Source organism: Cyanistes caeruleus, chromosome 2 (assembly GCF_971803275.1).
Source record: "Cyanistes caeruleus chromosome 2, bCyaCae1.hap1.1, whole genome shotgun sequence".
NCBI classification, from domain to species: Eukaryota; Metazoa; Chordata; class Aves; order Passeriformes; family Paridae; genus Cyanistes; species Cyanistes caeruleus.
This window is the reverse complement of record NC_141702.1, coordinates 36,219,226-36,241,323: the sequence shown is the minus strand read 5'-3', so window position 1 is coordinate 36,241,323 and position 22,098 is coordinate 36,219,226. Positions and strand designations below refer to the sequence as shown.

At 42.6% G+C, this 22,098-nt stretch overlaps 3 protein-coding genes across 3 annotated transcripts in view; 2 read left to right on the top strand and 1 right to left on the bottom strand.

Moving 5' to 3' along the window:
• Nucleotides 1-22,098, top strand: part of RNGTT (RNA guanylyltransferase and 5'-phosphatase) — a 213,106-nt gene that overhangs the window by 12,148 nt on the left and 178,860 nt on the right. The window lies entirely within an intron of this gene.
• PNRC1 (proline rich nuclear receptor coactivator 1) lies at nucleotides 9,737-13,488 on the bottom strand. The gene is made up of 2 exons (XM_086876516.1): nucleotides 11,479-13,488; nucleotides 9,737-10,883 (listed from the first exon to the last, which is right to left on the bottom strand). Exons 1-2 carry the CDS (start codon nucleotides 11,857-11,859, stop codon nucleotides 10,443-10,445), a joined length of 822 nt encoding a protein of 273 aa, XP_086732642.1. The 5' UTR covers nucleotides 11,860-13,488; the 3' UTR covers nucleotides 9,737-10,442.
• On the top strand, nucleotides 12,436-13,688 carry BORCS6 (BLOC-1 related complex subunit 6). The gene has a single exon (XM_086876517.1). The coding sequence runs from the start codon at nucleotides 12,436-12,438 to the stop codon at nucleotides 13,030-13,032; it is 597 nt and encodes a 198-aa protein (XP_086732643.1). The 3' UTR covers nucleotides 13,033-13,688.

The window sequence follows — 22,098 nt, the reverse complement described above, 5'->3', positions numbered from 1 at the left end:
CTCCTTCACTTAATACAAACGGTGAGCCATGGCCACTGGAGGTCCCAGGGAGGCACACTGGCACTGCAGCCACATCATGCTGTGCACAGACCTTCCCATCAAACAGGCACAAATCCTTGCTGCCCTCCCATGGCAGTAGATCTGATGTCACCTCCTTGGCTGGGGACGGTTAGAGACCATCAAAATTGATGGCCTGCAGCACACAATATGTTTCTTCCTGCCTCAAAAGGATGCACAAACAGCCCATTGGATGAGTACATTATTGAGGTGATGGTGTAGGAACAACACACCCTTCTCACAAGGTAGCTCTCACCCTAGTCCATGGGGTGAACAACACTTACACGTTTGCTTCCTTAGTGCCTTTTGTGGGATACATGTAATGTAAGGGGAATGAAATTTATGAAGATGTATATCCAGTTTGTGGGGAAATTATTACTAACTTCATGGTTAGTGTGCAAACATATACCCCGAGCAGCAACGCAGGTTCAGTACCTGCACTCTGTCACATCACTAAATCCACTCACTAACAGAAAAAATTAGCATGTGTGTGTCTGTAGAGTCAGGTTTTAGACCCATGTGACATTTTCTGTGACTGATTTTGTTTGGTGTGCATGTTTGTACTTGCTTTTTCTCATAAATGTATCTCCCAACACCTTGAATGTCCTCTCCTTAGTAATGCAGAAGTCCTGCCATCTGGATAGGAGATCCACACTTAGTTAAAAAGCCAAAGAATGAGAACTGTTCTGACATGTGGTAAAAGTCCCAGGGTGAGGTGCACTTTATCCCATTATTATGAAAGACTAAATCATTAATTAAACTTTACTCAGCTTCCTGGCCAGGATGTCCCTAAATTTTCATCTGTTACATATCTCATTTGCTTTTAGATTCTGTGCTTAGACAGGAACACTCAGTTTACATGTAAAATACAGAAAAGTTTTTATGAAATTACTTTGAAACAAAGCCCTAGATTCACAAAATCCTGTCAGCACCACTTGCTTTTTGAGGAGATGAGAATGATGCTGGCTTTTGAATGTTTTACTATATTTATTCTGATTATATCATTCAATTTACAGCGATATTTTTTATTCTTCACATGACTAATTTGGTAGCACGAATCCAGAGTTGTTGGAAATCTGCATGCAAAAAAACTATTCTTAAATATGAAAAATAGTGTTGTGAGGTATCTAGATATAAGACCAAGCAGTATAGATGAACACTGTTTACAGAATTGACACATCAAGGATGCATGACAAAAATGTAATTTCTGCTATAAAAAATACTTTAGCTTTCCTGAAGAAGTACTGTAATAGTAGTGTGCTGGGTTTGCCTGTCAGATGACAGACAAACCCAGATAGATGACACTGTGACACTCTTCCACAGCTGAGATTTGAGAACTGAGATGACAGTCTCAGTTTCACTCCAGATCATTTCCAAAATGCTGTAGATAATGGGATAATTAAGGACAAGGTCACAGTCTGAGTCATTAGAGGAAGGGTCAAAGTGGAAAAATCGGTGACAAGCTCCCAGAAAAGGTCCTCAGGTTCAAGAGCTGGTGTTTCTATTGTCAAGAGAAAACAGTGACACTCCAAGACCTCCATGCCATGAGCACCTCCAGAACAGAGCTGATGCTAAACTGTCAGGACTTGCAAAATCTGTAAAAAGCTTTGTTAATTAAAAAAAAAACAAAAAAACAAGCCAATTCAACAAAAGGCCAAGATGAGTGAGTATGAAATAGGATCCATGCTCTGAAGTGCAATTAGCTCATCTGGGTCGGGTGAACAGTTGGGTTATTTTCATTAGGTATTGTTAAAAGGCTTAGGTTAATCACAGTGAAAGGTGATGCACAGGTAAATTAGACAAGTAATCATCTGGTATCTCATGTAGAAATTCTATTTTAAAAATCAAAAGTACATTCAGTTAAAAGTATTAGGGACATTTTGATATGATGTAATATTTTTTTGTTTTATCTGTGTAGAGGAGGATTTTCAGTTGTGATAATGTATGGCTTTTAGGCTTTGAACTGAAATGTTAAACATTTTAACTGGTGTTAGTTATAAAGGATGAGCACAGTCCAAGCATACAAGTTGATTGGTTCTATCTTCAGAGTGAGATGGTATACTATAAATAACTTGTTTTCAACAATTAGGATGCTTTTAATAAAAAAAAAGAACTTTTAAAGGCCTTCTTCTTTTTTCTTAAATATTTTTTTCCAGTTGAGTAATAGCTCTCATTAGACATGAGGTTGCCTGTACATTCATGTAGCACTGAATCTTTAATTTGTCATTTAATGGGCATCTAGTCTGCAAAATGTACTTCTGAAAAATACTGCTAAAGTTAAAATCCATCAGGCCTGAAAAGTATTGTAACTTATTTACATTTATGAATACCATAAATACCAAAATAATTACAAAAAATTTAAAAAAGGAAAATTTGAAAGAGAAAGGAGAAAGCATTGTATTTTATGCTACTCTGTAAGAGTTTACAGGAGATTTCATGGGAAATATATGACTTGATACCTATCTCTTCTATGTTCTGACTAGGTTAGTACCAACAATATGTACTGGCCTAGATAAATCAGTGATGTTCTGAAAAACAGAATTATTTATAATCTCCTCCAAACCTGTAAAAATAGTAGCCAGAAATATATATGTCCCTTTCTGTTTGCTGAATGTTAAGTTGAAGGCAGGGTTAGACATTTGAATCTAACTTTTTGGCCCTTGATTTATGACATATTCTACACTGTTTATCCTGTGATAAAAGGACAGGATAGAGAACACCAACATACAGTTTTATTTATTGAAATTTCCTCCAAAGTTCATAAATTTGCAGAAGGAAATGTGACTTTTCTAAATTTTTAAAGCCCCAGGGATGCAGTCATTAATATGTCATGAGCTTGTCTTGTACAAAAGACACTATTTTTAGTGCATTTTGTACATGGTGCCAAAAGTGCACCGGATGTTTTCTTTTAGAAATTAAGGTTTCCTGCCCAATCCACTTGTTCTAATCTTCAGCTGCCTTTTTGATAAAACATGAGCTGAAGAAAAACAAAAACATTAACTGTTTCGTTTGTTTTCTTCTATTCCTTTTTGGTTGCTATTCTTTCATTGTTCTGACACACCAGTACAACAATAATTCAAAAATATTTTTGCCTAATAAATTACTGCCTGTTATTCTCTACAAATAAATACATTACACTGAGCCACAAATACAGATTGAGCTGCTGCTGGCTGTGTTTTCCATCTGCAAAGCCTTTCCCCAAACTGCCTGACGACATCACATAGATTATTCTGACTCACAAAGCCTCTGCCTAATGCAGGTATTAGCAGCAGCAGCAAATATTAGCAGTGGACATCAACTCGATGAAGCAGCAGAGTAAAGCAGATACAGAAAATTTTAAAGAGTGGTTGAGCCTGCATGTGATGAAAAATAAATACAGGGAAGGATTGATTTAATCTGTTTACATAACTGACTTAAAATTAACTTGCAATTAGGCCCTCACCAAGAATTACTCAGTGATTATACCCTCCAGCTGCCTAATACAAGCACGGTTTCTGGGCAAGGCAGTAATGAGGAGGGATGAGTTGCTGCTCCCCAAACCTTTCGGGGCCACCCCTGTGGGATGCCAGAGCAAGCCACTAGAGGGAAGTCAGCCTATGCCCTAGGAGGCCTTGACACTGGGTTTTCCCAACTGCTCACTTCCTTGGACCCTTAAGCATAGCATACATAAAGCTGTATGCATGTGCTTCAAAGACACCTGCGGCAGTAACTCCATCTCTTGAAGCAAATGTACCAGTGTTCTTTTGCTTCGCATATGCACATGGCGCGTTTCATCCTTCCTGTCAGTAGTAATGTGGTGTTTTTACCTTTTGTCTGTTAATTCTTTTCTTTCCTCCTCTCCTCTGTGTCTACCTGGTGTCACTGCTCCCTGGGAATGAACCAAAAAGTTACTGAGTGTGTCCGTGGTTACTTCGTGTGTAAAAAGAATTCCTTACATTTCTGGCACAGAAATTAAGGAAGGGTGGAGGCGTGCTAGAGGTCCTTAAAAAGCGACGTCAGGGAGGCTGGCTGCAGCTGAGGAAGACAATATGGAGAAAGCTTTCTTCTCTGTCAGCAGAGCTCCTTCCTCTGGTCATCAGATATCAGCTTCCCACTCCTTGACCTTCTTCAGTATCTCACTGAAAGAGAGAAAGCACATCCCTCCCAGTCCCAAGAACACTGCCCACATCACCATCTCAGAGGTGTTAAAAGTGAGCAAAGCCCTTCCTAAGAAAATTGTGGCTAAGATGGCATTTGAATCGAGGCTGCAAGACTTGACCAAGATTACTTTTACCCTTCCCCCACATCTTCACAATGTTTTCTGATAGTATTTGAAAAGTAGGGCATGTATGTGTTAAAAAATCATATAAGCATGCAACAGTTTGGAAGACTGGAAATAATCAGTTGTAACAGCAATACAGGTTAGCTCTTCCGTGTTGCCACAGGGGAGAGGATAAAATCAGGTTGTGTTGCCTGTACAAAAGTTTCTGTTTTGTCTCAAGGCTATTTAGGGGTCCAGGCTGCCCTCTCATGAGTACTACTTCTGGGGCTGTGAAGGGAAAACTGGAAAACCTGAGTTATTTTTGGAAGGCTGCCATCTTTAAACACTCTGAAATACATGGATATAGCCATCGAAGCCGGCATTTTTCAGAACATTACTGGGGCTGGTGGGGGCTCACCAGAACTAGGGATCCTAACCTGACCCCTCCTTTTACCCCAACACTTCTTAAAGACAGAAATTTCAATGGGTATGTTGCTTGTTCATTTTTTTGCACCCAGCTATGGCTCTCCAGAGCTTCAGCATGTATTCTCATCAGTGTTGTAGTCAGAAAAAGAAAAGAAATAAAAATTCATAACTGAGAAATAAAGAGTGAAAATGGAAAGTATTGTAAATAGGAGTTCAGTTGAACTAACAGTGCACAGGCACAGTTGGTTTATCAGAGTTATCTCTGTGGACGAAGTAATGGCACCTGTGTTACCAGTTTCTCTTTATTAAAGTTAACTTACATGTGGCAAGAAGTCACATGGCTGCTGTTGAATTCAGTCTCAATGGTTATAAATTTGAAAGACTACCCTTGACCAAAATGAGAGAAAACACAAAGGAACAGTGTAAACTCTTACCTTAAATCACCTACAACACAACCATGCAAGAAATATTTGGCTAACCATGGAACTAGCACTGAACACTCAGACAGCCACCATCTTACAGCAGGAGGCTAAGGAATTTTGGACAGGTGCAGCAAGCAGGCTGTACGTGTGACAGGCTCTCCAACAGCAGACCCAGCTTAGAGAATTAGATAAAAAGCCCTGGTTCATGAGTGTCAGAGCTGTAGACTGCATTTTCATCTTCCTGGCATGTTCTCCTGCCAGTGATCTGTCCAGGTCAGACCTCTCAGACTTCCCGATTCTGAGGAAACAATTCGTAAATTCTTAATTGCCTGGGATTTTGAGTTGTGTTTGACAGATTAATTCTACAGTATCTGTGTGGACCAGTACATCAGTAGTTTCTAGTCCTCCAGGATATCAAGTGAGGTACATTATGGTTAGCAAGGCTTGAAAGGTCAATTCATATCAGGTTGACAGGAGAAACTCAAGAGAATCATTGCCTCTTGTAAAAATCTAACTGTCCTCTAGGAAAAGGACATACGGTCTTGGAGGAATGGTACCCAGAACACAGAATAAATGTGATTTGATTCTTCAGATGAAAAAACCTAAATTAAAAAAAAAAAAAAATCAGGTGAAAAAACCTAAAAAGGAAAACTGAGAATGGTTAAATGCATTTAGGAGGAAATACAAGAAAAAATACACAGCTGCAGTGGAAACTAAAGAAAACAGTTGAGGAAAGTGATGGAAAGGCTTGAGGTGCTAAGAAGGACTTGGCTGGTGGTAGAGAGAAACTGAATCACTGGCAAATTGCATGTTCTGTCCTCCTGGAGGATGATGCTCTCTCTTGGGTAAGATCAGGCCTCTGTTTCCTCCAGGATCTAATGAAAGGCTGAAGATAAAGCAGATGTGAACTCAAGGAGCTATGAAGATACTGTGCATATGCATGGCCCTCTCAGCCAGCTGCTGGCTGCAGCATGTATTTTCTAGTGGAACAGCAACAAAATGTTTATTTCTCCCTATCAAAAATATTTAACACTGCGGTTCTTGTTCAACAAGGTAGCATCAGTTTTTCACAGTAAATGTTTACATTTTACAACTTTACCTCTTACATCATAGCCTCTTTGGGTAAGAGCCAGCCTACTCCTAACAGAAAACCATCTTAGAAATTACAACAGAAAATGAATCCCCTTAAAAAGTTCAGTCAAACATATGATATGAAAAAAATATTTAAAGGATGCATTGTAAAATCCAAATTCAAAGAGCACAAGAAGTTGTAGAAGAAAATAAGTTACGTGTTTAAGTGCATAAAGGAAGTGTCAAGACTTCCTTTCCAGAACCTGAAGGGAACTTACAAGAAAGATGGATGGGGACTTTTTACAAGAGCATATAGAGACAGGACAAGGGAGAATGGCTTCAAACTGAAAGACAGTAGGTTTAGATTAGATATTAGGATGAAGTTATTTGCTATAAAGGTGGTGAGGCACTGGAACCGATTATCCAGAGAAAGCTGCAGATGCCCCATCCCTGGAGGTGCTCCAGGCCAGGCTGGATGTGGCCTTGAGCAACCTGGTCTAGAGAAGTGTCCCTGGCCATGGCAAGGGGGCTGGAACTAGATGATCTTTAAGGCTCTTTCTAGCCCAAGCCATTCTATGATTCTATGGCTCTATGTAGAAAATAAAGGTAAACTTATTTTCAAAATTACAATGAAATTATAATCTATAATCTTCAGGCTTCATATAATCTATAGAGCTTTGTACTTGATTTCAAAACTGTGTAAAGAAGAAAAAAATCCTCAAGTGTGACATTTATCAAATGTTTTATAATGCAAAAGCTTAAAAAAATAATCTGAAAATTAAGTACTGCTTTAAATGACGTGCCTTGGAAAAAAATACTAATCAGATGAAATAAAATTAAATTTACAGACTCATAGGCAGATTGCTTAAGTATTCACCAGAATTCAGCAAAATCTCTGAAGAGATCCTGGTGTAACAGAGTTCAAATTCACATAGGATTTCTAGCTCCTGTTGCATTAGGAAGCAGAAACATTTTAGCTTTAGTAGAGCACCAAGCCAGCCATTATTAATGAAGCTGTCTAATGGACTGAGCCTTAGCCACGCATGAGAGCCCAACAACAGATACTTCTGTCCTCCATGAGAGCTAATTGTTCAGGACCATCAACGCATAACATTTAACTGTTTAAAAGTAAGGTGATAGTTAACTCACAATTGATTCTCCTGCAGTCCTGCACAGCATTGCACTAGACTTTTAAACAGAAAGGATTTCCATTATCTAACTGAAATGCTAATGTTCAGTTTCCTTAATGACCTCAGAAGATTTAATAAGCAATTTATTTAATTCCTGTATAGCTGACACATGACTAGCTGATAACATATGTTAACATATGATAACACTGATTTTGTGCATTTTCTTCCTTATAGGCTGGTCACTCCCTAAGTGTCATTCTGTAATTTTATGTTACACTGCAAATAAGCCCTCCAAATATGACACTAATGTTTTGCTGGCTCTGAACTCAAAGAGTGTGTTCATGGGATACAATGGCTCCTCTTGAGGGAACTGGGATAAGGAATCTGTGAAAGTGAAGGAAATCTTGAGAGTGAAAATCCCTGTAAGATGATAATGTAGAAACACAAAGGAAAAAAAAACAGGAAAGTGACAAGCGCAGAATATGGTCCTAAAAGATTTACCACGTTCTGATTTTCATCTGGTCTTGCTGAAGTGTGTGTTGCACTAAGACTTAATATACAAACCAGTCCATTGTGCAGGAAGGGCCTCAGCCCAAAGATCTCAGGAAGACAGAAACATGAAGTGCTCCAACATTTCTGCTGGATCATTGACGTAGATGTGTGCTAAATAAGCTTTGAATTTTTTGCTGCTGTTCAGAAAGACCAGATTAGTATCTTACACTTCAGGGTCCAACAAGGTATGGGAAGTTTGAAGTTCCCAACACTTCAGAAGTCTCAACCACCATCTCTCAAATAATTGACAGAGGAGCTGAGAACTATTGACAATTAACATTTAGCAAATTCTTTAACCCTGAGGGATGCGTTGGCAAATCAGGGCAGGAACAAAGAGCTATGTGACATTGATAAATTTTATCCAGGATCAGAGCTAGCATTCACACTGTCAGCTCTGAAGGGTAAGAAGATGCTGATGGAAATGAAATAATAATCAGGGGGAAAAAAGGACACATCCTTATAAGCAATGCCAACCCACTGGCTGATGGAAATTCCCTCTTGTCAAGCTAGTTAGCAAGACTCATCGTGACCAGATAAAATTAACCATCGCCTAAAGGTATGGACAGTTGTTAAGGCATTTTGCTTTGCATTTGGGTGACACTTAGGCAAAAGAAACAAAGGGGGGGGAAAAAAAGGCACAATAGCAGATCAATACAGCATTTACCAAATATAGCAAAAGGGGACTTACCATGTCCTTGAGTTATTCTCAGGGAGATTCCAGTGGAATTTTTCTTTGCCCTAATACTGTTCATTAAAAAAAAAAAAAAAATCCCACAGACAACCAGGAGCATTTTTAGAACAGAAGATGGAGGACACTAAATTATGGAGTGTTTAGTTTAGGCAGGAAACTTGATTGGTGAAGCCACACACTGACCTCAAGTACACCAATACCAGTCTCTTACAAGACAGTGAACCTCTAATTGTTTTGGGGTAAACCAAAAATTTTCTATCTACCCTTAGTTTAGAACATTTCTAGCTAAATAGCCTTATTTTAAAACTAACCAACGTCTGTAAGTAAGATAAAATAACCCTTTGTTTTGAGCTTTTGACCAAGCTCATATCAGGGCTGTACTAGTGAATCCTGCCAATTGCCCTGTGTGGAATGAAGTGATGCTCTGGACCAAAGCTGCAGCACCAAAAACACACCTAATCTGTATCACTGCAAATGTTCGCACTATGGAGCCACCTCAGCCAGATACAAGCAGCCGTTTTCTTCCTATGAATCTCTCCTCTCCTAGGACACCTGAGTACAGAGATTGTATTTTTTTGATGGATCAAAAAACTTGAAAATACTTAAATATGTTTTGCTATCTTATGTAAATTTCACATACTTCCTAGTATTAATCTTATTTAAACACTAGATTAGTAAAATAATTGCAAATCTGTTACCACCTCAACATGCCTGTCAGACTAATCCACAGTCCAATTCCTTAAGAATTTTAAGTCAGGGGAACACATTTTCCAGCATAGCTATGAGCAAGAGAAACCTGGTGAAAAATAAAAAATTCAACTTGCTCCATTCATTTCCTGTCACTGCTATTTTTCAATATTGACTCGTTTAATAGCCACTTACTATGAAAATATTTCAGGATAAATTTCAATGTCTAACTGTCCAACTTGCTTGAAATCTGTTTTCAACAAAACAATCCTAGGAACAACTTGTCACTAAAGTAGCTTTTTTTTTAAACAGAAGGAGTTCTTGGTGAGCACTATTTAATTTTGCCTGAGACAGTTAAAAGATAAAGTATTTCTACTAATGCACTAAAAGGCAATCAAGTACTTTAAATTCACATACTTGAATTAACAGACACACACTCAAAGAAAAACAGAGACATGTATAAGGGGAGGCCAAATTGTTTTATTTAATTTTTTAGTGACCAATTGAATTCTTGGCAGAAAGCTCTGCTCTTTCCTTTTTTATTCCTTGGTTTTTTTGTTGGTTTTTTTTTAACTTCTTTAAAGAAATCAGCAGTGCTCAAATTGGTGGGTTGGAATTTTAGTAAAATTCCAGTTAATTTTAAAAAGAACAGATGAACAGGAATTCCAGATAGTTTCCAGAGCAGAGGGCAAAACTTCACATTTGTATGAAAATTCCATGTTAATACTTGATTGGGAGACAGAATGTCAAACTATTGTCAGTAGTGCACAAATAAAACATTCACATTTGATCTGGAATCTTAATCAGAAAGCTGTACTCTCCTTCCAAAATTTTCATTACCTTGTGCAAAGCAAGTCAAGTCTTCATGTGTCAAGCACACACGTAAAATTGTCCATATTTTATATACAAGACATCTACCAATCAGGCAGTGCAAAATACATCCTTTCATAACAAAACTAAAATGTACCTCTCAAAGTATGAACAAGAATATACACATAATACAAGATGTACACTATTTACACAACCATAAAAAATATAATACAAGGATTTTTTTTTTTATGTGATTATAAGACTTGACAGTCTTTTGCAATTTTTGTTGCAACAAGGCATGTTTTAAGTTTCCTGGATGGAGTTTTCTTTGCCAATTACTCAAGAGATTTTGGAAACTATGCTTGAACTTTTAGGAGAGTTTTCAAATGGACTGCCATCAATTCCCTGTTTTGGTCAGACAGTTCAGCTGTGCCACCCACCCAGTGGCTGGGAGGCTTTGGAAGGACACTGGGAGATGGTGGGTCACTAAACTTTGCCCCAGCGTAATTTTCTTTTTGGCTCATTTCATTTAGGGCGATAGGTTTCTTGGACTTGGCATTTCTGAAGTTCTCTGTGTTTTTAAGTGGCTTTTTCTCCTGCTTCTGAACTATTTCCGGCGACACAGAATCCTGCCAAAAGTTCTCTATCTTTTTCGCCGAGGCGATCTTCGTCACTGGCGTGTTACACTTACTCTTCTGCCTGTTAATCTTTGGTTGTTCACACAGGTGTAAGCTGTGAACGGGCTGGCCGTAGGGGACGGCCGCCTTCTCTGTCTTTCCCATCTTGTTTTTTAAGAACTGCGAAGACAAAGAAAAGTCACGTCAATCACGACCGCTCTCCTCCGCGTTTCCTCACCGCCCCTCACACTTGGGGAGGCGCCGGGTGCCACCTCGGAAGGGGGAGGGTTACCGAGAAGCCTTCTCCCCGCTATTTCTCGCTTATCCCACAGCTCATCCTACCGCTCGGCTGGCACGGGCGGCCTGAGGGCGCGGAGCCCCCCCCGGCCGCCATGGGGCGCTGCGCGACACGCACGTCCCGCCTTCGGCGAGCGCGGGGCGGGGGGCGGGGCTGGCGCGCGGCCAGCGGCAGGGCTAAATCTGGCTTGTTGCTGGGGCGCAGCGCCGGGCGCCCATTGGCGGGTGCCGGGCAGCCAATCGCTGCCCGCGGTTCGCCTTTCAGCCCCGCCCCGCCCCGTCCGAGCGTAACGGAAACTCTGCCGCCCCCCCGCCCGGTCCCCCCCACCGCCGCTCTGAGGGGGCGCGGGGAGGGGGCGACCCGCTCGCTGTTCCCCCCCACGCTGACCACCCCGAGGGAAAGGGAAAATGGTCGCCCGGCTCGCCGGGCACCGGGAGAGGGCTGAAGTGAGGAGAAGTGGCGCAGCCTTGTCTTTACCTCCTTCCTGAGGGGTTTGCCGGGCGCGGGTCTCGAGGGGGCAGGCGCTGGGGGCTCCTCTGGGGGTGCGTCCGTCACCAGGTCGGTTCCCAGCGGCGTCCTTCTCCCTAGCCCGGCGCGGTGCTGCTGGTACTGCTGGTAGCGGCTGGGCAAGAGCCCCGCGGGGCCGGGCCGGATCTTTCCCTTCCTCCGCCGCACCCTCTTCAGAGCGGGGCGGGCGCTACCCCCCGGTCCCGCCAGGCAGCAGCTGGGCTGGTTCTCGCAGTTGCTGTCCCCGCGCCGGAGGCGCTGGAGCAGGGCGGAGGGCGGCAGCCGCCGCGGGTCTTCGGTGCCCGCCGAGATCCGAGCCAAGAAGGGCGGCGGTGCTGTGGTGGTAACCATGGTGGGACGTGGGTACCCAGAGTTGTGCCGGGGAGAGGGGTCGGGCCCAGGCGGGCACGAACGGGACGGGTTGCTGGGGAGGGTCTGCCCGGGCTTTGTGACGGGCTAAGGAAGTGGTGGCGCAACCGGAGCCGCCGCTAGGAGAACATGGCGGGGGAGTGAGGAGAGCCGCCAGCAGCTCCCCGGTGTTGTTACCCGGGCGCGACCCGCCCACTTCCGCCCCCGCACCAACCGCCGTGCCCTGACGGCGCCAGCACCGCCCCTCCTCGCCGCCACCCGCCAATCGCGGTGGAGCGGCGGTCTCTCTGCCGTCGCTCCAGCCAATCGGAAGCGACACAAACACTCGGGGCCACGCCTCCCCTGGGACCGCCCAATCCGGACGGGCACGCCCCCGGTCTCCGAGTCACGGGCTCGCAGTGCGCGACGAGAGGGCGGCGCTCCACCGGCCAATCGGGATCCGCATGAGCAAATGAGGCCACACCCCCACGGGCCCCGCAGCCAATCGTGAGAGACGTAAACAGGCGTCGGCGCGCCCCCCGGTGGGCGGTGGCGGCGGGCGGGCACGCGTCGCTCGCCATGGAGGAGCCGGGCCCGGCCGCCGCGCCGCCGGAGGGGCGGGGGCGGGACGAGCGGAGCCTGGAGGCGCTCAGTCTGGCTGGTGGCGGAGGGGCAGCGGCGGTGGGGCGGCAGCTGCCGGAGGGGCGGAGGGCGACGCTGGCGAGCGCCCTGGAACTGGAGGGGACGGTGCTGCGCGAGGGGCGCCTCACCCAGTTCGTAGCCAACAACCTGGAGCGGCGGATCCGGCTGAGCGGCGCCCCGCGGGGTGAACCTCCGGCGGGGGGCGGCGGGTCCTCCATCCCCGCCATCGACCCCGGGGCGCTGCAGGACGTGGTGGCTCTGGCCGGGCAGGTGGCGGCGCAGGTGGACGAGCTGCTGCGGAACGTGCACTGCGGGCTGCAGGCTCTGACGGCGCTCAGCGTCGGCTGCATCCAGACCTACCGCGACGGCGTGGAGAGCCTGGGCGAGGCGGCCGACCTCAGCATCCGCGCCATGTACGCACTGGTGGCGCGCTGCGAGGAGCTGGACCGCGCCATGCAGCCCGTGCCCGCCCTGGCCAAGCGCATCCGTGACATGAAGGGCACGCTGGAGCGGCTGGAGGGGCTCTGCAAGTAGTTGCTCCCGCCGCCCCCCCTCCCGTGCCGGCAGCGGGGGCCTCGGGGTGCTGCTGTGTCGCTCCGGCGGCCCCACCGCTCACGGCGTCCGCAGCTCCCACCTGCACATCCTCGCTCGCTCCCCCCGTGCGTGACTTGCCGGCATCAGTGGCCAGATCGCCTGTGTTGATCTGGACGAAGGGAAATTTTTGCGACCGACGAAGGAAAAGGTCCCGGTTGAAAACCGCGGGGTAAATGGCAGATGGTGCTTTTTAGCTTCAGCTCCATTAAAGATTTTGGATCCCACATGCCTTACGCTTTCTATTTATTGAGGGCTAAGAGAAACTAACGAGTCTTAATTAAAAGTAGCTGTTATTTTTTTTTTTTTTAATTGAAAATTCTTGTGAGTAGCTTCTTGATGCTTACAGGCATATGTGCTTATTTGTAGCTGATTTGGTGCCTGAAGAGCACCAAGTTCTCATCTATGCTGTTACAGCAAATAAACTCACAGAACATCACTGTTTCTTACAGGACACAATTTTAAGATAAGAGTAAGTTTAATACATGTAGCAAAGATGCTTGTTTTCTGAGACAAATATAAAGTCCGTGGAAGATAATTGAGATTCAGATAAGAACAAATCCATAAGCAAAGTTCTAAATAAAAGCCTTCAGATTAAATGTGCTTTGCCTCCATTAATCTTTACCATTTTCACGGTGTAAAAGTTTAAATGGCATCACTGTGAAATGATCCTGTTATTTTGTTGTTTGCTTTTTTTTTTTTTTTTTTCCTAGTTGGGAAAATATCTAATTACACAAGGAGTACAAGTACATGATGACATTTTGTGGGTGTATGACTGACATAAAATAACTGCCTTGGAATAATTTATTTGTATAAATTGAAGCTTTTGTATATGCATCAGAGTGTGGAGAAGTGATTATGTTATATCAGTGAGTGTTTCCTCTGAGACCTGAGAGTAGCTGAATTCTCTACTCACTAATGTTCCTATGCAAAAAGCCTGTTAGGTGATGCTCTTAGCAATCCATTTAGGTCACAAATGTCCCTGTAACAAGACTTCAGCAGAAAAATGATCACTTTGATCTTACATAAGTGTAATAGTGCTTTTGGTGACCAGTGGCTCCTAAAAGCCTTGAAGTGAGAGTAGCCAGAAATACTGCTCAAGTCCTGTGCCTTCACACAGGACACAATGGGCAGAGCTGCTACCCCACGGTAATCTTGTTAAAAACACAGTGAGGGATGGACACCGTGATACCATGTGCTCCTTCATGTACATAATACTGAATTACAACAAAATGATTGATGTGAATGCCACCCCGGTTTGCATGATGCCAGTCTCTGGCCTGTTTTGAGCCCCTTGGCATGGCTGTGTCTTTCCCTCAGCACAGGGGTGTGTTTCATGTGTGGCCTTGTAGCCCTAGCAACAGGACAAGACTGGAACTGGGCTGTGCCAAGGTAGGCTTCTCTCTGGCACTGTCTGCTGGGGGTTAGCTGTGGCTCCAGGAGGAGACCAGAGGCCTAACAGAAATTAGGAGGGAGGAAAAACTTAACTGCTGCTGATCCCATGGGCCTAGAAGACACTAAAGATTGCTTAACACCACAGCAACAGCTGTACTTTTAATAGTTTTGTTATTCCTGGGAAAGTTTGAACTCGTATATTATGCAGATGCAGTAGTTTTGCTAAGTGTGTTTGGTATATGCCAAGAGCGAACACCAAAGGTTGATCTTGCGCAATTTGTGAGTACTGATGAAATGTACAGGAAAGACCTGCAAGCTTATTTGTGTAGCCACATATGTACAGCTACTCTTCACTCACACAAGCTAAGGTGAAACCTTTAAAGTGTTTCAGTACGCTCTTAGGTTTTGATAGTGTTTCATTTGCAGCCGTCTTCATTCAATGCTAATTCCCAATTAAAATTGTTGAGTCTGTAGAATAAAGTTATTACTTTTATATTTTTAATTGTTAGTGATTAGTTGTTGTTGAGGTGTTTCACATACCGTGTTTCGGAAAAATAATTTGAAAGCTAATTTAAACTCTGCTCCTGCATCTACACAGAGACCTTTTAATGTGATTGCAGTGCTGGTTTCAGTCTAGGTCCTCAGGCAATAATTTCTGACAGTGATGTCATTCATGTGATGAAAAAGGAATGACTGACTAGTGAATTGCAAGCATGAAGAAGGCAGTAATTATACTGTTTGGGTTTGGTTTTTTAATATTTTTCTGAACACATTGGCTTTTTTGAAGGGCAGATTTAACTGAACTTGTTGAAGTGAACCTGTTCCCCGGTGTCTGGCTTGTGCCTTTGTCATCCCTAGGGCAGGCACAGCCAAATTCATGTCAGCCTGTTCTGTGCCCCTGTAACCGGTATCGATTGGTGACCGGTATCGATTGGTAACCAGTATCGATTGGTAACCTCATCTGTGGTTTCCAGCCCCCCTGTCCATACCAGCCTCCATTGCTGCAGGACTGGTGACACTTGCCAGCGTCTGTGGCAGTGCAGCTCTGGTGCCAGCCCTGCCCTTGAAATCCCATGTGAACTGCCTGTGAGCTACGTGCAGCTCTGTAGCTTCTGGTGAAGCTGGTCCTTCCGCAGCCATACTCTTCTATTCTGCCCTTTTGATCCTAGGCCAAGCTTTCTTCTGCATATCCTGTGTTAATTCTAGCACCTTCCAGCTTTTGGATGTTGAAAGTCAAAACTTCCAAGTTCTTTTAGCCTTTTTTGCTTGGTCTGTGGGTGAGCATTGTAGAACCATGTTTGGGCTTTCCAAGACCTTCAAATGGCTTGCATATATTTTCTTGCTTAGTCATGCAGCTTTACAATTGGTTGCTTTCCTTATCAGCTGCCAAGTGAACTTTCATTGTAACAAGATGGGCAAGGTCAGGGAAGAAAATTAACAGAATATAATGATGTGCATAGCACTAAGCAAAGCCAGATGCAGAATTAGCTGTGGACTAGGAATGAGTTCTCTTCTCTGAGAACCACCAGTGACTCCATTAGGAATTGGCTTTGTCTGGTAATTTTTTTTCAAGTGTAAGGTCTGACTGTGGAAATCCTTTTTCTTATTAAGGTTCTGCTTCATTCAGTGCATTTCTAGTCTTCCCTTCTTTGTGAGGTTTTCTATTCCTTGACTCTGATCCAGTTCCATATCCATGCTATTTAAAGAAGCTTTATGAGATAAAACCGTACTACAGCTGAGAAAAAACTTGGTCACACAAAGCAAGAATGAACTTCACCAGCACTTCACCTTTAAGACTTTTTTTCCAATGTTGCTTAACTGCATCAAATGTTCAATAAGTAAATACATCAACTTTGTGTGCATCTTGTATCTAAAATACAAAAAATTTTTCGCTGCAATATGCAGCTTTTTGGTGGTACTTACTCCCATGAGTAAGGTTTTGACTGAGTTACCAGTGTGAGGAGCAGCATGTGAGTTGAATCCAAGAGCAAACCTCTTAGCATTACAGATGCTACTATTTTGAAATGGTTTCAAACACCATGGTTGTACTACCAGAAGACAAAAAACTTCAAACCTTCCAAATTATCAACAGCTCTCTAGAGGAGAAAGAGCAATTCTAGCAACCTGTGTTAGCCAAAACTGAAAAGAGTGTTAAAACAAGAGACCTCTTGCAGTAGCTGTCATCCAACATAAGACAGGTTCTGGCTGTCAGATGCCACACTACCTTGTCCTGATCAACCCTAGTGTGCACTCATAAAAAAAAACCAAAGAACAGCAGATCATGTTTACAATACATGTCACAACCTGATTTTATTGCCTGAAAATAACTTTGAGAAAAGAACATTCTTATAAAATTATAAATTAGTCCAATTAGTACATTTTTGTGAGCATTGTCTGTACTTCTGGCATTGGCCCCACCCTGGCCCCATCCTGGAACTCCCTGCCCTGCATGTAAGAGCACACATGGAAAATCCATGACACTTCTCTTTTAGAAAGCTTAACCCAGTAACTGCATCAGATGCAAGAATTGAAACACAACTGAATTTCACATTTGCCCCCTCAGCTTAGGAAAGCCTCAGGAAAGCTTTTGTCACTGTTCTCTATTGTTTGAAGCTCCAAAAGTAGAGATGTGATCAATGGACTTGAGCCCTGAGCTTCCACTTTAGAAGTCAAGATCCTTGTTGCAACAGCAGTAACATTACCCTTATCTTGTAACAGGAAAAATGATAATCAAAATTTGAAACCTTCCTGCAGTTCTTGTTCACTTCTACTATTTATATACATTAGAAGCCATACAACAAATAAACAAAAATCTCATAACCTCTTCACCCAAAGACTCTTAATTGATCCTCTTCCCAATTCTGAGAGAATGTGAATAGGTCTGCTAGCAGGGTTGGACTGTCATGTGCATTGGCCAGGATGCAGCAGGACTCAGTAAGTGAGGGAGCAGAAAAGCAAAGGTAAAACGATCTTGATTATTTTCCTAGATTACAGCTACAAAGCGGTGCCGCTGTAATTATTTCCAGAATTTGAGTTACTGTTGCTGTGATTAATTACTATGGAGTACCTTTGTTGAAAGTAGATTTTTATCAGAGAAAGGTAATAATTTATGTCAGTATTTTTATGAATGCTAGTTAGGTAAGAAACCTAGAATTTTATCCAACACTGTATTTCTTGTCTCATTGTCACCAAGGAAGTTTACCCCTTGTTTTCTTTACAGACAAGCCGGAAAAATTCTCAGCAGTGAACATGCTTGCAAGACAAAGAGCCATGCCCAGTGAGTTGTTCAGAAGGGTTTAGTTAAGGACTTCTTTGTTTAGAAATACGTGCAAATTAAGGGAAAAAATTTCACAAACTTGCCCAATCCTGGGTGTCTGGTTTGTCAGTGAGATCATTTTACTACACTCAGTAGCTGAAAATTCAAAAATTCCCGGGCTGAAATCTTAGATTTTTTTAATGAGTGAGCTTTCTTTCAATGGCCTAATATTTGCAGTGAAGTTTACCAGTCATTTTCACTCTAATGAGATTTTTCTTGTCTGAACTTGAGCTGATGCCACTCAAGGAAATGCTAACCTGAAAATAAACTCCTTTAAAGCCAAAGTATCATTTGACTTTGTTCCACTTTCTGTTTTCACTGCCGGTGCAATTTGTTTACTCAGTGGATTTTTTTATTTTTTTTTTTTTTTTCCCCCAGGCTGGGACTTTTCCAGTGACGTGTCCTCAGCTGGAAGGGGAGTTTCTCACCACTGAGCAACATTGTGATTTTCCATTTTCCAAAACTCTTCCTGCATGCCATTTATAGTTGATGATACCGATCTAGTTTGGTTTTGTTTCTCTCTTTAAAGAAAGAGATGTACAACTACAAGCCTTTCATCTCTCCTGCTGTGCTGCCACCAGCTCTCTTTTGTCTGCTGAGAGGAACTGGAAAGTTACAACTGTGTCACCACCCCCGCCCCGTTCACCATTTTCGACAGCTGCCAGCTGTACCTCATTTCCCCTGGCAGAACCTTATTCTGGACCTCATCAGTTCCCGGTGCCATTCTTTGATCGCCCTTATCTTCTGTCTGCAATTGCATGACTTACTACATCTGTGTTATCATGCTGGCAAGGCACCAGCCTTATGAGCTCAGTTAGGTCCTCTTCTAGCTGGCCTTGTTTTTCATTCCTGTTTGCCTTAAATTTCAAATGGCTATCTGCAGGTCCTGGCCAAGGCTTCTGCTGCCTACTTCACCCCTTCTCTTCTGATGTCATACTTTTCCTTTAGCCTTTAAAATGACACAATAATTTACCTTATGCCTTTTTTCCTATAATTCCTTGTTGTGGTCTTCTGCAGTGTTTCTTGTATCCAGAATAGCCACCACCAACTGTCTTGCTTTAAAATCAAACCTCAGGCACTGGCAAGTCAGAAACTATATATATAGCAGATAATTATTCTAAATAGGAGGCATTATAGAAAAATTAAACATCTGTAATTTGGGACAGCTAGGTCTTATTATTTGGTTCTGATCTATTTTAATAATAGGCTAACAAATGGAAATAAAAATTACAAACTACTTGCAAAATAATACTAGTGTAACTGTGAGTGCTGTGATGTATCTGGTAAGAGAGGTGCAAATCAATCAGCTGCTGTTTATGTATGCTCCCAAGGCTGGGCTTACAGAACGCCAACTAACATGTGACATGGTGAGGTGATGCAATATGTACAAGCCCCCAAAGCAAACTACATTGTTTTTTTTTAAAATCATAGATTAAGTAAATACTGTAGTAAGGCTACTGCTGAACGAAGTTCTGGTCTCCCTGCCTTCATTTTGGCATGCATTCACACAGGTTCTTGCTGACTTTACGAAGAGCTGGATGTATTTTTGTGGGAGTTATGAAACTTAATGGGATGTGTTATATTTATTACTTGCAACAGACCTTGGAAAGAAATCATGGTAAAAAAGGATGGGATAGAATGTTTGGAGCACAGGGTATGCCAAAGCAGTTTCTTCCTTTTGTTCACCAAGAATCATGTGTACATACTTTAGTATGGCAAATCAATTTGTTTTTAACAAGATTATTCATACTGTCATAGAAAAAATGCAAGTCATCACCAAAGCACTAATTCTACATAAGTGATAAAACATCTGTTTTTGAAACATCTGTTTTAAAAACAAAAATTAATTTTGGGCTGTACTGGGTAAAATAGCTGTAAAAAGTCAAGCTTAAAAGTTGTTAAAATTCAGGTTTTAATAATGGTCAAGTGTGCAGATCTTAATAAGTATGTACAATCTTTTTTATTAAAATTCTTATCAGTAATGATTGCAAAGACTTCAGTCCAACCTAATGCTAGGGTCTGTTTCTTACACTTTAAGTGAACAGTGAGGTAACTGATTGCGACATTCAGCGAAGTAGGAGTCATGGAACATGTTACCCTTATGTGTTAATATAAACCAGAAGATTTGCTTAACTTGTTGATGACTACTGGAATTTACGTAGCACTGTAGGAATTTTTGGTTGCAGCATTCATTCATCAGCACTTACAGTTGTGAAATCACTTATGCACGCTCTTTGTCCTGGATTATTTATAAGCTATGCTTCAAGATAAGGGTCAACCAGCTTGGCTAACAGACAAAACAAGACTGGGACAAAACTATATTTGTTTCTCTACCAACCTGTAAATGAGACTTTGAATTAAGTATCCTGCTGATATCCATTTGCACATACCTGGGAAACAAAAGTTTCCTGGGTTGAACATAACATTGCGTTACACATGCATGATACACATAGGGCAGCATGCCTTCTAGATAAACTATCTTTAGCAGTACGTATTACTTTTATGAAAAGGCAGCTGGATGATGCAAACATTGGGGAGTCATATCAAAAAGTTTCTCTGTTACATTGTTTTATGTGTTAGGCTTTTTTTTTTTCTCCGATCCCTTTTACTTACTACTTTACTTACCCTTACTACTGAGCCGGTTTTTCCATTCTCAGCTTTCCTTCCTGGTTAATAGATTCTTTTTTCTAGGTTGTGCTGTTGCTCTAAACAACTTCTAAGAAAGTAAATTAACAAATGTACTTTGTGTATACCTGGTGTTGGCTCAGCCAGTGTGCTAGTAGGCGGAACTACTTGTGTTTTGGCAGCCTATCCAATAGCAGGTGTGATTGAAAGTGAGTTGTCACTGCAGAAGAGTTTTTGCGAGTTGCTGCAGAAGTGGCATGCCCTTAGGGCAGAAGGAGATCAGCGATCCCACAGGGAGCTCTGCAAGCTTGGTTCCAGGTTGCTTCTCTAGAAGGCAGAATTGAGAATAAATAGGCCAGGTGATAGATTGCTTGTACCACCACAGATTGGCTGGGGTGGATCTGCGGGGCTGGCAAGTACTCAGTGCAGGCCACCCTCTCCTTCAGTGGCAGAAATTACTGTATCTCCACAGTGACTAATGCTGTCGAAACTGGATACACAGTTACTTATCACTGGATGTTACAGGTAGGAGAAAATAATTGACATTAACACACGATGAATGTAATTGAACCATCCTTTGCAGCCCTCACCCCATAAAAAAAAAAAAAAAAAAAATTGCCAATTTTTGTTCATGTGGTCTTACCACCCAAAAGTAAAAAAAAAAATAAAATAAAAATAAAAAAATTGTTTATGGCGACAGTGGGTGTCAGTAACAGATGGAACAAAATATATCTAGATCAGAAACAACAGGGGATATAACCCTAATTTGCTGGCTGTGGTTATATGAGAACTGTCCTGGGTTTAACTTTGTCTTTTACATATTGCAAATTTGAAGAGACACAACAATAAAATTCCCCCCCACATTTTTCAGTTAAAATATAAATAACATGTTTATTTCAAGATCTGGATTAATAATGTCAGCTCTAAATTTAAATAGTTCAACTTTACACATAAAGATGATCCAGATTTCCTTGGTAGATCACAAAGCTAAGAAAATCTGAGGCTCTATTTTGATATTTGGCTGCAATACCAGGCATGTGTTAAAGCAGCCCAAATAGCTCCTTTCCTGCCCAAGCCATGCCCACTTGTTCCTTTTCATCCACTGCATTTCACTTTGAGTTTATCTGGACTCCTTGTGCAGCCAAAACAAACCAGAAAGAGGAGCTCCACCCAGCAGATCCAAGTAAGGAGGGAGTGGAAGACTCGTTTGTTTTTTGGCTGTATTGATTCCCAGCCTTGTCCCACTGTACAGAGAGTTGCTCAGCACAAGGGAGGAATCCTTGTGGAGAAGAAAGGGTGTTCCAGCCAGATGCACACAGCTGAGATAAGGGAAATGCTCAGGGAGGGTTTGCAGCTGCTACCACGTAAATCATGTTGACCCACAGCCTGCCTATGAAAGTGTGCTCCTTGTGCTGGTGGTTGGGTTGGCCCCAGGAAAGAGGCTCGTAGTTAGAAGCAGGGTTGTGCTGAAAATCATTATTAATGCCTTAGAATTTAATTTTATGCTGTTAGGGATATAAAAACTCTTTTCAGGCTGGCTGAAATTTCAGCTACGAAGTGGATAAAGAAGATCACCTAGCAACAGCTCTACCCATTTCAAAGCTGATACAACTGCAGTACAGAGAAGAATAGAAAATAATGAAGTGGGCTGTTTTTCAGGACAAAATGTCTTG

Excerpts from the sequence above, each read along its gene's own strand:
- BORCS6 (XM_086876517.1), top strand. The coding sequence starts at position 12,436 with ATGGAGGAGCCGGGCCCGGCCGCCGCGCCGCCGGAGGGGCGGGGGCGG.
- PNRC1 (XM_086876516.1), bottom strand. The coding sequence starts at position 11,859 with ATGGTTACCACCACAGCACCGCCGCCCTTCTTGGCTCGGATCTCGGCG. Across the intron at positions 10,884-11,478 it reads GCAAACCCCTCAGGAAGGAG|TTCTTAAAAAACAAGATGGG; the intron begins GTAAAGACAAGG and ends TTGTCTTCGCAG.